The sequence below is a fragment of the Typopeltis vanoorti genome, chromosome 22, assembly GCF_054136105.1.
Source record: "Typopeltis vanoorti isolate ZY-2024b chromosome 22, IOZ_Tvanoo_1.0, whole genome shotgun sequence".
Classification (NCBI taxonomy): domain Eukaryota; kingdom Metazoa; phylum Arthropoda; class Arachnida; order Uropygi; family Thelyphonidae; genus Typopeltis; species Typopeltis vanoorti.
In genome coordinates this window covers 40,227,607-40,241,660 of record NC_143570.1, presented here as the reverse complement: position 1 = coordinate 40,241,660, position 14,054 = coordinate 40,227,607, and the positions used below count along the sequence as shown (strand labels likewise).

At 34.0% G+C, this 14,054-nt stretch overlaps 1 protein-coding gene across 5 annotated transcripts in view; it reads right to left on the bottom strand.

The window, feature by feature from the left end:
• LOC150094343 (beta-1,4-N-acetylgalactosaminyltransferase bre-4-like) overlaps nucleotides 1-14,054 on the bottom strand; it is a 237,807-nt gene that overhangs the window by 35,045 nt on the left and 188,708 nt on the right. For all 5 annotated transcript variants that reach the window (XM_090411758.1, XM_090411757.1, XM_090411761.1 and 2 more), the window contains 2 exons: nucleotides 10,147-10,379; nucleotides 163-350 (listed from right to left, as the gene is read on the bottom strand). In XM_090411758.1, the coding sequence (XP_090267884.1) occupies nucleotides 163-350; nucleotides 10,147-10,379 (421 nt within the window). The remainder of the gene's footprint in view (nucleotides 1-162; nucleotides 351-10,146; nucleotides 10,380-14,054) is intronic.

Below are 14,054 nucleotides of genomic sequence, written 5' to 3'. Positions count from 1 at the left end.
ACAGGTTTACAACCTTTCATGTGCAAGATTCACATTAAAGAACGTATGAAAGTTATGCTATTACAGTACACGCCAACTGGTAAGAATTTTCCTAACATGGCACACCAATTTGGAAATCTCTGTAATAACCCAAATTTTGATTATTTTATAAAAAGAACTTACTTGTAATCCATGGTATTAACAGCAACGGACATGTGACGAGGTTGTTCAGGGCAAGTATATAAATTTCTGTCATCTTCAGGAATCAGATCTACATCATGGAATATAAAGCACTCATAGTCATACTGTTTTAATGCTTCTACATATCCAATGTTCATCAGCATTGCCCTATTGAATTTTGTTTTACCAGCCTGAAAGAGAAAGTAAGAATGATAAAGAGATATTTGCAGTTCAGACATAGTAAACCCTGAATGCAGAACAGTGGGAAAAAAACAACTAGTATTACTAATACTAAATGTCAAATATTTCAAAATGAACAACTCATTCACTTCCAAACTGATCATTTAAGATTAGTAATAAAGTCATTTATTTTACTTTATTTACTCCCTACTGTTTCTACACAAATGATACTAGTTATCTAGACAGATCACTTCAGTGTCCAATATTATACAGATAAGTCATGCAGTTTATTATACTCTGGCTATTACTAAGTTTGCAATGTTATCTATGAAGAGATTCTGTAAACAGAGTAGCATATATTAAATGTCGTCATCATCATCATCACACTACTACTATAGCCCTGAATAATGCATCTTTTCACAATATAGTCCATTTTGCATTACTATGTACAGGTATCCCTTGCTTAATGTGGGATTTGATTAATGTGGAAAAATTAATTGCAGTAATCCCTTGATATACGCAGCAAGAGTTTTGATTAATGCGCCTTTAACCCTGCCGAGCTCGCAGCTGATCTGAAAGATACATGAAAAATGTTTAATATACATATTCTTACACAATTCAGTGTATAGCTTGGAGGTTAGTAGCTGTGCATTCATATGTTACGAGTGATATTCCGCACTGTTTTTTGCTGCCAGTTTGGTTTAACACGTTATATAAAGATTTGTGATATTTGACAGTAAATTGTATGTGAGAGATACTGCGACCTCCGATGTCAGTATAGTATGGTTTAGTTGTTGTTGTTTATTTTATTCTTTGTTCAATAATTTCTAGATTGTAACTGAAAATAAATAAACCATCATGCCTTACTGAAATAGAGAACCAAAGGCTTATTTATCATACATGTCCTCTAGGACAGCGCTTCCCAAACTGTGGGCCACGGCCCCCTTGGGGCCATAAGTTTTGTTGAGGGGGGGGGGGGGCTGTGAAATAATGAAAACAAATTTAAAACGTTTTAAGACTAAGTAGATTTTTTTTTAATCTTAAAAGAACCTTTTTTAATTTTTATTATTTCTTTTTTGTTCTTTTTAATATTTTTATGAAAAAAAAATCACACATTGGTGTTGGTTCACAAATTTTGCTTCTTGCGTATTTCGTCAATTAATGAATATTAGTAAATATATGCTTATTCATATAAGTTTCATTTCAAAGGTATTGATAAGAAACAAAAAAGATTACAAGCGCAAAATCTTGAATATAAATACAATAAATATTGTACTAATATATGTCTATATTACAATTTTTTTTCCGATGGGGGCCGTGAAATATTTTAATTTTTTCAAACTGAGCCTTGGCATCCATAAGTTTGGGAAGCACTGCTCTAGTAGATGTGCTTTACATTATGGAAAATACTAAGGAAAGTGGTCCGGAGCTTACTCCACTTTTACTACGAGTTGCCCATAAGGTTGCTTATGCTTGCATCCACCGAAACATTTAGTTTTTATATTCGGCTATGAAATAATGTTGGATTCAATATCCACTTAATTTTTACCATCATGTATTATATTTGCAGTGTTTTTTCTTTATGTTTTATTGCTTGTTTGCCAAGGTCTGGAGAGTCATTTTGCTTGTTATCGTAGAATTTATGCCAATAAGAAAAAAACTAAAACTGTTCAAACGACTCTTGATAACTTCTTTTGATAAAAAAATTGCAGTAAATAATGTAGGTCCAAGTATTTATTAAACATTTACTTTGCATTCATTTTTTATCTTTCCTAAAAGATTACCATATAAAACTAATTATTAATACAGTAATCGATCATGGACGAATTGTAATTTTTACCATTGATTATTATATTTGATTAACGTGATTTTGATATACGCGGTAACATCTAGGGATTAATTAACCGCGTTAATCAAGGGATACCTGTATAATGATAGCCTATTGAAGAGTGTGAATTTTCAAACATTAATTTTGGTTCTCAGATTTGATATCAGTTGAGGACCAAATGCTACCACTACAAAATTTCAGCTTCCAGAACTCGCAGGAAGTGACTAAGTTTCTGATTGGTCATTTAATCACTTAAAAGTGTGCCTATTATGTAAATGAACAATTAATCACATGACTTCTGTCCCAATGTTTCTAACATTATCCACTCATGATCATTGAAACCATCAGTGAATGCCCTTCCCAACAGCATCTCTACATTTTAACTAGTTGCACAATGATATAACTTTTTCTGCCCTTCTAGTCTCTTTATAATTTTTTAAGGAAAATGAAGATGTCTATATACAGGTTAAGAAAATTTTGATTAACTCTATGATTATAGCGTGTTTTCATGAAACTTTCTTGAAATAAAATTAAGTAAAATCGACAGAATTTTTTCAGTTATATAAATCACACATACTATTGTCTATTCAGATCAAATATTCTTTCCATTTAGCCAAAATGCAGGAGTAAGAAAAACATAAATAAAAATAATTAAGGATATGAAGCCAGCTAATTATGTCTTAACAGCATGTGTTCTTCTAGCCATTTTGCCTGTTTTGCAAGATGAGAACATCCAAGCTTCCAGGAGGCTGCACCTGCTACCTCCAGGCTGGACACATAAGTTAAAGAAGAAGATCATAAAAAGAAGAGACACACAAAATGTTCTTGCCTAGCATGTTTTCTTATAAAGGAATAACGTGCATAAGTAAGTAATGGATAAAAGTAGTAAATCAAAGTTTTAAAAAGACTATAGAAGATATATATATACATATATACATATATTCTTTCCATTTTATTTTTAAATTTTTGGTTGTAAGAGAGCAAACACTGCATAAAACTAGCTAAACAAAAGTCATGGGAAGATTTTGATAAGAACATAGAAAATAAATATCAAGAAGGTGCCAAAATATTCTGATAGCTGTTGGAAAAAGCTCAGAATGGAGGAAAGAGTGCTGTAAAAGGAATTAGAGATGATAAAGGTGACATGTGAAAAAGATATCCTTGAAGTATGGAGTGATTACTTCGAAAAATTGCTAAACAGTAGTTAAAAAACACCCTGTACCCCCTTGAGGGTACATGTCAGGAATTCGATGATGACGATATTCTTTCCAAATATTCTGAAAACCAAAGATGACCAAAATGTAATTCAGAACACAAATAAACAAGATTACTTAATCATTGCAGGTGATTTCAATGCTAGAATTGGATCAAATACATTTAAAGATTTAACAGGTAATCAAAGAGAAAACACCATAAATAATAATGGAAGAGAACTCAGGGAATTTGTGGTCTATAATAGTTTGAAAATCACCAACAGTTTCTTTAAATATAAAAATATACATGGGAAGCCAGATGATATAAAAGCATCATTGACTATATAATAGTAGGTGAAAAACTAAAGAAGATGGTAAGAAATTGCAGAGTATATAGAGGATGCAACATTGACTGAGACCATAATTTATTAATCTATTAAGATCCCAAACCAGAGAAATAGAAACAATACAACACAAAAACAAAAGCATGAGCAATTTAAGATAGAACTATTACAGCAAGATAGTATCAAAGAAGACTTACAAATCATACAAAGAAAATAAATGGCAAAACATTAAACAAATGGTAAAACAAGCAGTATATGAAGCCATAGGATCTTTAATAAGAAAGAAAAAAGAAATGTACCTTAAATGGTTAAACGACAGAACCATAGGAAAGGAAATAGAATATAAAAGAATCAGAGCAATATCAAAAAGAGAAACCAGGAAAATCAGAAGACAAGTTCGGGAAAATTTTGTATCAAGATTAGAGCATGACATAAATGGACCTCAACCAAAGAGCTATAAAATCATAAAATATGATCATAAAATCATAAAAAATATGACTCAAGAAACAAAGGATAATCTACAATTAGAAAGCCTCTCCACAAAAGAATGGACCAATCACTACATCAAGCTTCTAAACAACAATAATCAACTTAAAATAAACAAGTAATAAGTCAAGAAACAAATGAAGAACCAATACACTTAAAAGGATATAAAGAAAATATTGGAAAAACTAAAAAATAGAAAAGCTACAAGAGAAGATGGAATAAATTCAGAACTATACAAATGCAACTCTTAAACCATTTCATTTACGATTAATTAAATTCCTAAACAGAATACGGGAAGAAGGAAACATCCCACAAGAATGGAAGACAGCAATAGTCATAAACATATTCAAAAAAGGAAAAGAAAGGATTGCAGAAACTATAGAGGAATATCCTTATTCAATACATCTAGATATAATTAAAAGTAAATTAACACCATGGGCCGAGGAAATTATTGGAGAAGAACAATGCAGCTTTAGGAAAGGAAGATCCTGCACAGATCCATAGTCAAACATATTCAAAAAAGTAAACAGAAAGGATTGCATAAACTACAGAGGAATATCCTTATTCAATACATGCTATAAAATATATCTAGATATAATTAAAAGTAAATTAACACCCATGGGCCGAGGAAATTATTGGAGAAGAACAATGTGGCTTTAGGAAAGGAAGATCCTGCAGAGATTCCACATTTACACTCAAACAAATTATAGGGGAAAAAAAAAAAGAAGAATTTAACCTCAAACATATATGCCGTTTCTGGATTATGAGAAAGCATACGATCAAATCAACAGAACAAAATCAATATACTGTATGAATTGAAAGCTCTACCTCAAACCACAAAAGCAATAGCAAATATAATGGAAGAAAGCTATATTAAAATTAATAATGAAACAACCAAAAATCAATAGAGGTCTCATTCAAGGAAGTGAATTATCACCAATATTCTTCAATATATATATATATATATATATACACAGAAAAAATTTCAAGAGTGGAGGAAAAACAAAATCATAGGAATTAAAATAGAAAATAAAGAATTAATCAGCCTTTTGTATGCTGACGATCAAGTTATTTTTGCTGAAAATGAAGACCAATTACAGAAAAATCTACATGTATTGAACAAAACAATAGAACAGTATGACATGAAAATCTCAATAAATAAAACGAAATCGATAGCATTTCAAGGTAAAGAAATTAAAAGACGCAAACTAGTCATCCACAACAAAGTAATAGAACAAGTGAACAAATTTAAATATCTAGGAGATTACATAAGCCCCAATGGAGAAATCGACATCGCATATAAAAAGCAAAACTTCCTAGCAGTCATTGGAACTTTGAACAGACAGTTCAATAAACAGATGTCTAGAACAACCCAAATAAAACTATATAAAATAATAGCCAAACCAATTCTGAAATATGGCAGTGAAACATGGACTTGGGGAGAACAAGATAAAAGACAAGTGGATGCTGCAGAAATGAAGTTCCTAAGATCACTCGCAGGCTATAAAAGAATAGATGAGATAAGAAATGAAGAAATCAGTTATCCATAATTAACATAACTGAAGACATCACAAACTATAGAAAGAACTGGGAAAACCACATAGAAAGAATGAATGAGGAAGATGGCCACATATTGCCTGGAAATAAAAACCAAAGGGACACCAATCAAGAGGAAGACCAAGGAGGAAATGGGCAGAAGACTTTTTAAACCCGTGAAAACGTTACAGGCAAACAATTGCCTACACGCGAAGTCAAAAAGAAGAAGATGTTCTGAAAAAACTACTTACCACAAAAGGAATCTCATAAAGGTGATATAAAACTGATGATATGGATATGCTAATTTTCATAATTAAAAGGCAAATTGACTAATACACATTCATAATAAGCATGTGCCAGCCTGGTTGGTCGAGTAGTTAGCATATCCACTCTCCAGCCAAAAGACTGCGGGTTCGAATCCCACTGTGGGCATGGAGGTTTGTGAAAATATTAGTGGTCGGAAGTAATGGCGTTTGTGTTGATGATGAAAGTAGTTGTGGTTCATTGTAGATGGAGAAGTGTAGAGTAGGTGTCCTCCTCGATGGGTCTTTAGACTCACTGGAGGTGTTATGTAATAATAACCTCACTGCAAAGATTGAATATGCACTGAATGAGTTGTTACATAATTACATAAAGAAAAGCAAATTATAAGGTTCATAAAGTGCATTCTTTCTACCACTAACACTAGACCAACAGGGCATAAGGCTCACTGGATACCGGAATATGTAAAACTCATCTTCTTATTATGACTTAGGGTTAATGACCTGTCATGGCCAAGTAAATCAGTCTAATAGAACTTAACCCTGCAGAGGTCACGGGTGATCTGACAGATACAAACAAATTGTTTTAATATAAATATTCTTACACATATCCAATTATAGCTTAGAGGTCATGACTAGCTGTGCATACATATATTACGAATGACATTCTGCCCTGTTTATGCCATCAGTTTAGTTTAACACAAGTTGTATAAAAGTTTGTGACATTTGATAGTAAATTGTATCCGAGAGATAACGCAAACTCCAATGTCAGATAGTATTGTTTTTTTTTTCTTCTTTGTTTCTTTGTTCAATAATTTCTAGATTGCAACTGAAAATAAATAAACCATCATATATTATATTTGCAGTTTTTTTTTTTTAAAAGTTTTATCGCATTTCAGCACATACTAGTAATGAATGTATCTCTCGGATACACGTGACCTAAGCTGCAATTTTTTCGACCACGATCTCCGCAGGGTTAATGCGACAGAGTAGGTAATTCTATTTATGTAGTCTAATAAATATGTCAACTGTATGAATTTTCTACCCAGTTTGTTTTAAACTAACAAGCTTTTTAGCTTGTAAGTTTAAAAAAAAACTTAGTTAAAAAGCATCATCATCATGTGTATCAAGGATTTAGGCCTAGCATAGCCTGTTCCGGCCTTAGAGAAGTCATCGTTGAATCGTTTAAGAGGACGTTCTGGTTTTCTTTTTCCTAATGGCTTGTACTTTAAGGCTTGTTTTGGTAATCTTTCTGTTTTCATTCTGAACGTGCTCCATCCATTTATGTTTATATTTTTTAATTTTTTCTATTACTGGTTCTTGGTTTAATTCTTTCATAATTTCTTCATTTCTTTTGTGATCAAATAGGGTATAAAGTTAAAAAGACCTTGATAAAATCCTAGAGAGAATTCTAAGTATGGTATTTCCAACAAAAGGACATTGTTGTTATGACTGATCTACATAAAGATCAAACAAGAGAAAAGTAAAAGATCGAGTAAAATAAAATTCTGAAAGTTTCTCTACCCCCCCCCCCTACCCACACCACACCACATACATAAAGAAATGCACATATATTCATATTAAAAATCATTTATTATTCTTTACTAAAGGAAGAGCTATAAGGCTTCATTTTGGCAATGTAAAATTACATGGGCAAAGTGGATACTAGATCCAACATTATTTCAAAGCCAAATGTTTATAGAAACTATGAAAGTTTCATAAGTTGACCTGGGTTATGAGAATATAATCCTTGGCATCCTCGAGTTGCCTTAGCTTGCAACTCGAGGACCACTGCCCGAGCATCCATATATTCTCCTTTTATTAGTGCATTTGATGAAGATTTCACTGGCCTGACAGCTGTTTCTAACTCGATTCTCTTCAGAAACCATGCAGAAAGAGAGCAAAAAGTCTTGTTCAGTCCTAAGGAAATCAGACCTTGCCCAAACACCTTTATCATTGCTTATGACATATATCTGTTCAGTCTCAGCTTCCCCACCACAATGCAATATACTCCATCTGCATACACACATTCACTGCTACTTTCAACATCAACTCTCTCTATGCCATGACTCCTTGTCTGCCTAGTTACCCCCCCCCACACACACACACACTATTTTCCTGTTCCTCTTGCATTCCAGTTCTCTCTTCCTCTCTCAGGCCACTATTGTTTCCACTGCCAATCACTTCTGTCTCTTCAATACCACTCTCCTGATCTTTCAATTTAACAGAATATTAGTGATTGCAGCTTTATTTTTTTTGTATACTTTATTTGTTAAAATAATAATAATAATCATGTATGTAAGACAATCTAGATTGAAGAAAATAAGTATAATTTGCATGTCCTGAATGTCAAATCTGCAAAAATGGGAGAGATTAGAGAGGAACTATGAGTGTTGCAAGAGAGTTACCATCCATATAAGGATAAGAGACCATTTGTGCTGGCTTGCAGGTCATCTGAAAATCAGATTTTTCAAGTATCCTACAGATATTAAACATTTAATTTTCTTTACTTACAGTTTACATGTATCAGTAATTACATGAATATTGTGTATGTCTGGGTAATTACTCTGAAAAATTATGAGATAAAGTACCAAGCAATGGAACAATGGTTAAAAAAAAAAAAAGAAAGAAAAATTCAAGAGGAATGTAATTAGGACATTTCTATATTATTATTATATGGGCACCTTCATGAAGTCTGAAGACTCATCACGGGAGTTCCAATTCATCCATGCAATCTAACATACCTCTCTTTCTCTCCTTGAACCCATCAACAGATAAAGTACCAACAACTGGCACTGGTAACCCATTCCATTCATTCACAACTCTCCAAGTGAAAAATCTAGTCCTAAATCATCCTACTAACCACAATTTTGTGGTTAGTAGGGATGATTTCCATCAATGTGGTACACAGTTTGTCATCTATTTATCCCAAAATGCAGAATTTGACACATTTCCACATGAAACTGACACCCATTATCTTTTGTCCATACTGACAGCCTATTTAAATCATCCTGCAAGCTCTCCACATCGCTTTGATTCACTATTAATTTTTCATCATCAGCAAACAACTGAATATTTCCTTTTGGGTTATTTCCTATCATTTACCTACAAATTAAACAGTAGTGGTCTTAGCACTGAACCTTGCAGTAAATCACTAATCAACTTTCACCTGGATTCTGCTCCTCTATATAACACTTTTTGAAATATGTCCAGCAGCCACCCTCTTATTCATATAACCAGTGTCATATCCATCCCATTTTGTTCTAATTTGCATAACAGTGTTCCATGTGGTATTTGGTCTTTGCAAAATCCAGCAGAATCATAGTATACCATTTTCCTTATCCAACTCAGCTGTCACTCCATTATAAAAAGTTAGTAAATTACTAATGCATGACTGATTCTTTACAAAGCCATGTTGCCTCTCAGAGTATCTTATTCCTACCCACCCATTCCTAAATTCTCTTTTTGTGCAATTTTTCCAGTACTTTTATCACCACTCCTGAGATACTGATTGGTCTTTAATTTGCTATTGCAGTATCCAAAGGAATTATTTTGCCCTCTTTCCAATCCCTTTGAATTCTACTAGAGGTCAGACTTAAAGAGCCTAGTCAGATGCATTGTCAGTTGCCTTGCACATTCCCTCAGAATATACTCAGACAAACATATCAGAAACTTGAAATGTGGAAAGACAGTTGAAGCAGACCATACATACAACAAATAAAAAGGTTAAATTTTTATATATTTCACCTTTTTCTGATCCTTACTAGATTATAGTAGTCTGCAGGGCTGTCACCGGATTAGATTGTGCCCTGAGGCAAACAATTAAATATTGTCCCTGATGGATTATAAGACCAAAATAAGAAAACCTCCAATTGCTGTTTTGCTTTTATTACAAGAGAAACATTAATGCAAAACGATTACATAATAATATCAATTAAATGTTTGCTCTATGGGAAACAATTTTATTATTGCATAATAAAATTGTTTAATAAGTTAAAATAAGTTAACCTTACAGTTAAAATACGACTAGCTCTTATACCCAGTAATTAATTTCATATAATGCTTCAACAATTTTTAAAAAACTGTAATTAGGGTAATATTATTAATCTTCAGCTTCTTTGCATGTGTGCATTTAAGAATTCTTAATTCTTAATACATACCTCTTCTATTACATAAATTCCATAATCAGTCTGTTGCCTATGTAGAATTGGATGAAGATTATGAAGAAAGATACGTAAATGCTCTTCTCTATCTCGGTATGGAATAATTATTGCTACTTTATGGCGTGCCTTACACTGTTTGGGATGGAATCTTCCACCTGGCTCTAAGTCAGGATAAAGTTTTTCTAGTTCTTCAAATGATGGAGCATCTGTCATCACTTTCAAAGGTCCAACTGGAAGATAAGAATATATTCATTAATTCTATTTTTTAAAATAATTTATGTCTATAAACTAACTAGCTAAATGTCAAATTAATATCTTATTTTTGATTATTATTATTATTACAGAAGAATCTCTCTACAGAGTCTGAAAACTCATTGTGGGAGGCCCACACTAACCATTATTCACACAATGCCTATCATACACTCTCCTTAACCTCGTTCAATGGCAAAGAACTCAGAACTAGGCAACCCATTCCACTCATTCCCCAAGCAAAAATTCTAGCCATTACACTCTTGCTAACCACACTCATACACTATTTTCAGAGGCGATTCCTCATTCACTCCCATTCAGTCACATATTGAAACATTTCTTTAGCATCTACTTTTACAAAACTCCTTTAGTGATTTATGTTTTTATCATATTCCCTCTCTCAATTCCCCTCCCCGATCAGCTAAACTTAGTAACTCACAAACTTTCCATTGTCACAGGGAACATGCCACAAACTAATCATTATTTTGGTAACTTATCTCTATATTTCGTGTGGCTATGCACTTCACAACTGTATGCCCAGGGAAGGAGTGTCCTAGGTTCAATTCCCGTCGACGACGTGAGAAACTTAAGGATCTTCCTCAGCGATAGCCAAGTTAGCCGGTCTCTGGCATAGACAGCAGGGTTTTTTCCAGTTTATCTGGGGTTTTTCATCCCACAAGCAGGCAAACTGGCCCCGTGAACACAGTTTCATAGGATATAGTACGGCAAGGAAGGGAACGGGAAACCACCTTGCTCATAATCATCTCCCTAGTATGGTAGCATATAGCTACCCCCACCAGCTGTATGGCAGAAAGGAATAGATAGATAGACCTCTATATTCTCTCAACCACTTGAACATTCCCATAAATAGCTTGTCAATGTGTTCCTTAACACTTAAATTATCCAACTACATAGCCCAAATTTGAGATACAACTTTCTATCCACCATTACACTTCTGAATCTCCAGACTCAAATTAATTTCTTGCAATGCAGTTCCATTTATGCAATATACAGCCCATTGTTTCTTCATCCCAAAGTGCATAATGTTACACTTTGACATATTTTACTGATGGCCATTTCTTGAAAAATATTATTCCTGTAAAATTGCTAACTAGGATAACTCTTACACAGACTGTCACTAAAGGAAATGAGAAAATTTCCATGTCACCATATGAAAGCTTATCATCTACATGCCATGAGCCATTGTGCATGCCTATACAGTTTAATTCAGGCCATTGTCAGTTTAACAACCGACTTGCAAAACTCTTGAATATTTAACAACAGCTTTCAACAACATCATTTAAAAACTGCATTTTCTGTGATATAACTTCCCAGTACACTACTCTGTCTGGTGGCCACCCTTTTATCAGTCGCCAGCTCATGTCAGTCCCCATTTGCTTCAATTTATGCAATAAGGATTGTGTGCAGTATTCTGTCAAATGCTTTTGCTACATCTAGTAGTATCATGGTGTAATCATTTCTCTTATCCAGCTCAACTCATATTATCATAGAAATGTGAGAAAATCACTATGACAAAATCTCCTTTTCAAACACCATGCTGCCTCCCTATACACTTCATATTCCTATCTATCCATTCCTGACTTCTGTCCCAAACAACATTTCCATACCCTAACACCATTCTTGAGATACTAAATGGTCCATAAACTGCTACCTCCTTCTTGAAGCCTCCCTTATGTAATGGGACTATATTGCCTGCTCTCCATTCTTTGGGACTCTGCCGGTGTTGAGACTTAAACAACCTTGTTGGAATTCTGTCATTTCTCTTACACTTTTCTGTAACCTAACATTTCATCCAATCCTATGGCTGTATTCACACCGATATTTTTAATATCCTAAACACATCCAGTTTATCCACAAAAAAAAAGCACAGAAGGTGCCAAAATAAGCATGCATCAACTGGGTTTTCCATGTCACCATATGAAAGCTTATCATCTACATGCCATGAGCCATTGTGCATGCCTATACAGTTTAATTCAGGCCATTGTCAGTTTAACAACCGACTTGCAAAACTCTTGAATATTTAACAACAGCTTTCAACAACATCATTTAAAAACTGCATTTTCTGTGATATAACTTCCCAGTACACTACTCTGTCTGTTGGCCACCCTTTTATCAGTCGCCAGCTCATGTCAGTCCCCATTTGCTTCAATTTATGCAATAAGGATTGTGTGCAGTATTCTGTCAAATGCTTTTGCTACATCTAGTAGTATCATGGTGTAATCATTTCTCTTATCCAGCTCAACTCATATTATCATAGAAATGTGAGAAAATCACTATGACAAAATCTCCTTTTCAAACACCATGCTGCCTCCCTATACACTTCATATTCCTATCTATCCATTCCTGACTTCTGTCCCAAACAACATTTCCATACCCTAACACCATTCTTGAGATACTAAATGGTCCATAAACTGCTACCTCCTTCTTGAAGCCTCCCTTATGTAATGGGACTATATTGCCTGCTCTCCATTCTTTGGGACTCTGCCGGTGTTGAGACTTAAACAACCTTGTTGGAATTCTGTCATTTCTCTTACACTTTTCTGTAACCTAACATTTCATCCAATCCTATGGCTGTATTCACACCGATATTTTTAATATCCTAAACACATCCAGTTTATCCATCTGTATTCCTGGCCTTTTAGCAGCCCCCCCCCCACACACACACACAGGATATAACAGCAACCACTACATATTTTGTCCTACTAGCTTTACACACCAAATAGCTTTAAATGCTATTTGGTGTGAGATACCTTCCTTCCTTCCTTCCTCCACTCTACCTTCTTGCCAAACATTTGCTTTTGTGTGTCACAGGTCTTCCAGCTAGTTATGATTAGCATTACATTTCCCCCTTACCCTGTTCTCTCTCTTCTGAAAATAAAAATATTTCCTACATTTTATCCCTGTAACAGTATCTTCCTTCAACCATCTCACTGATGACTATAATTTCTGGCCAATTCAGCTAACCAATGTCAGAAATGCTCCACTTTTGTTATTGATACCTTCGGCATTAGCACATATGCATTACAACATTCCCTTGGACCCACAGGTATCTTTAAAGGCCAACAGAAACTTATGTAAGCAGAAGAATTATGCATAAAAATTAGTTGCCAGCTCCATGACAAAGTAATGTTATAATAAAAATCTATTTCCTGGTATTTGAAATAAATTTCTCTCTCTCTCTCTCTCTCTCTACACACACACACACACACACAGGTCTCTTTTTATGCATATCTTTTTTATGTGGTTTTGAAGTTATGCGGTGGGGGTTTCCCCGTTGTACATAATGAAGCGTGTTGCAGCACATTCTGGCATAATGTGAGTAATGTGTAAGCAGTGAGTGTCCGTGAAGTTTAATTTTGCATGTAAGTGTCTTTTCATTATCGTAAGTCTAAATTTTGCTAATTTTTATTTTAAAGATTTAATTTGGCCCAATGGAGAAAAAAAGCACCAAACAAAAGAAATTTCTTTGGAAATGAAAATTGCAATTTTAGATTGCTTAGCAAAAGGAGAGGGATCTACGGCGATTGGTAAACATTTTAATTTAGGCAGATCTACTATAAGAGCAATTAAAAAGAATGAAGTCGCAATAAGAAAATCTGTCATTTCTGGCACAAAACTAAGTGCCAAATTATCAT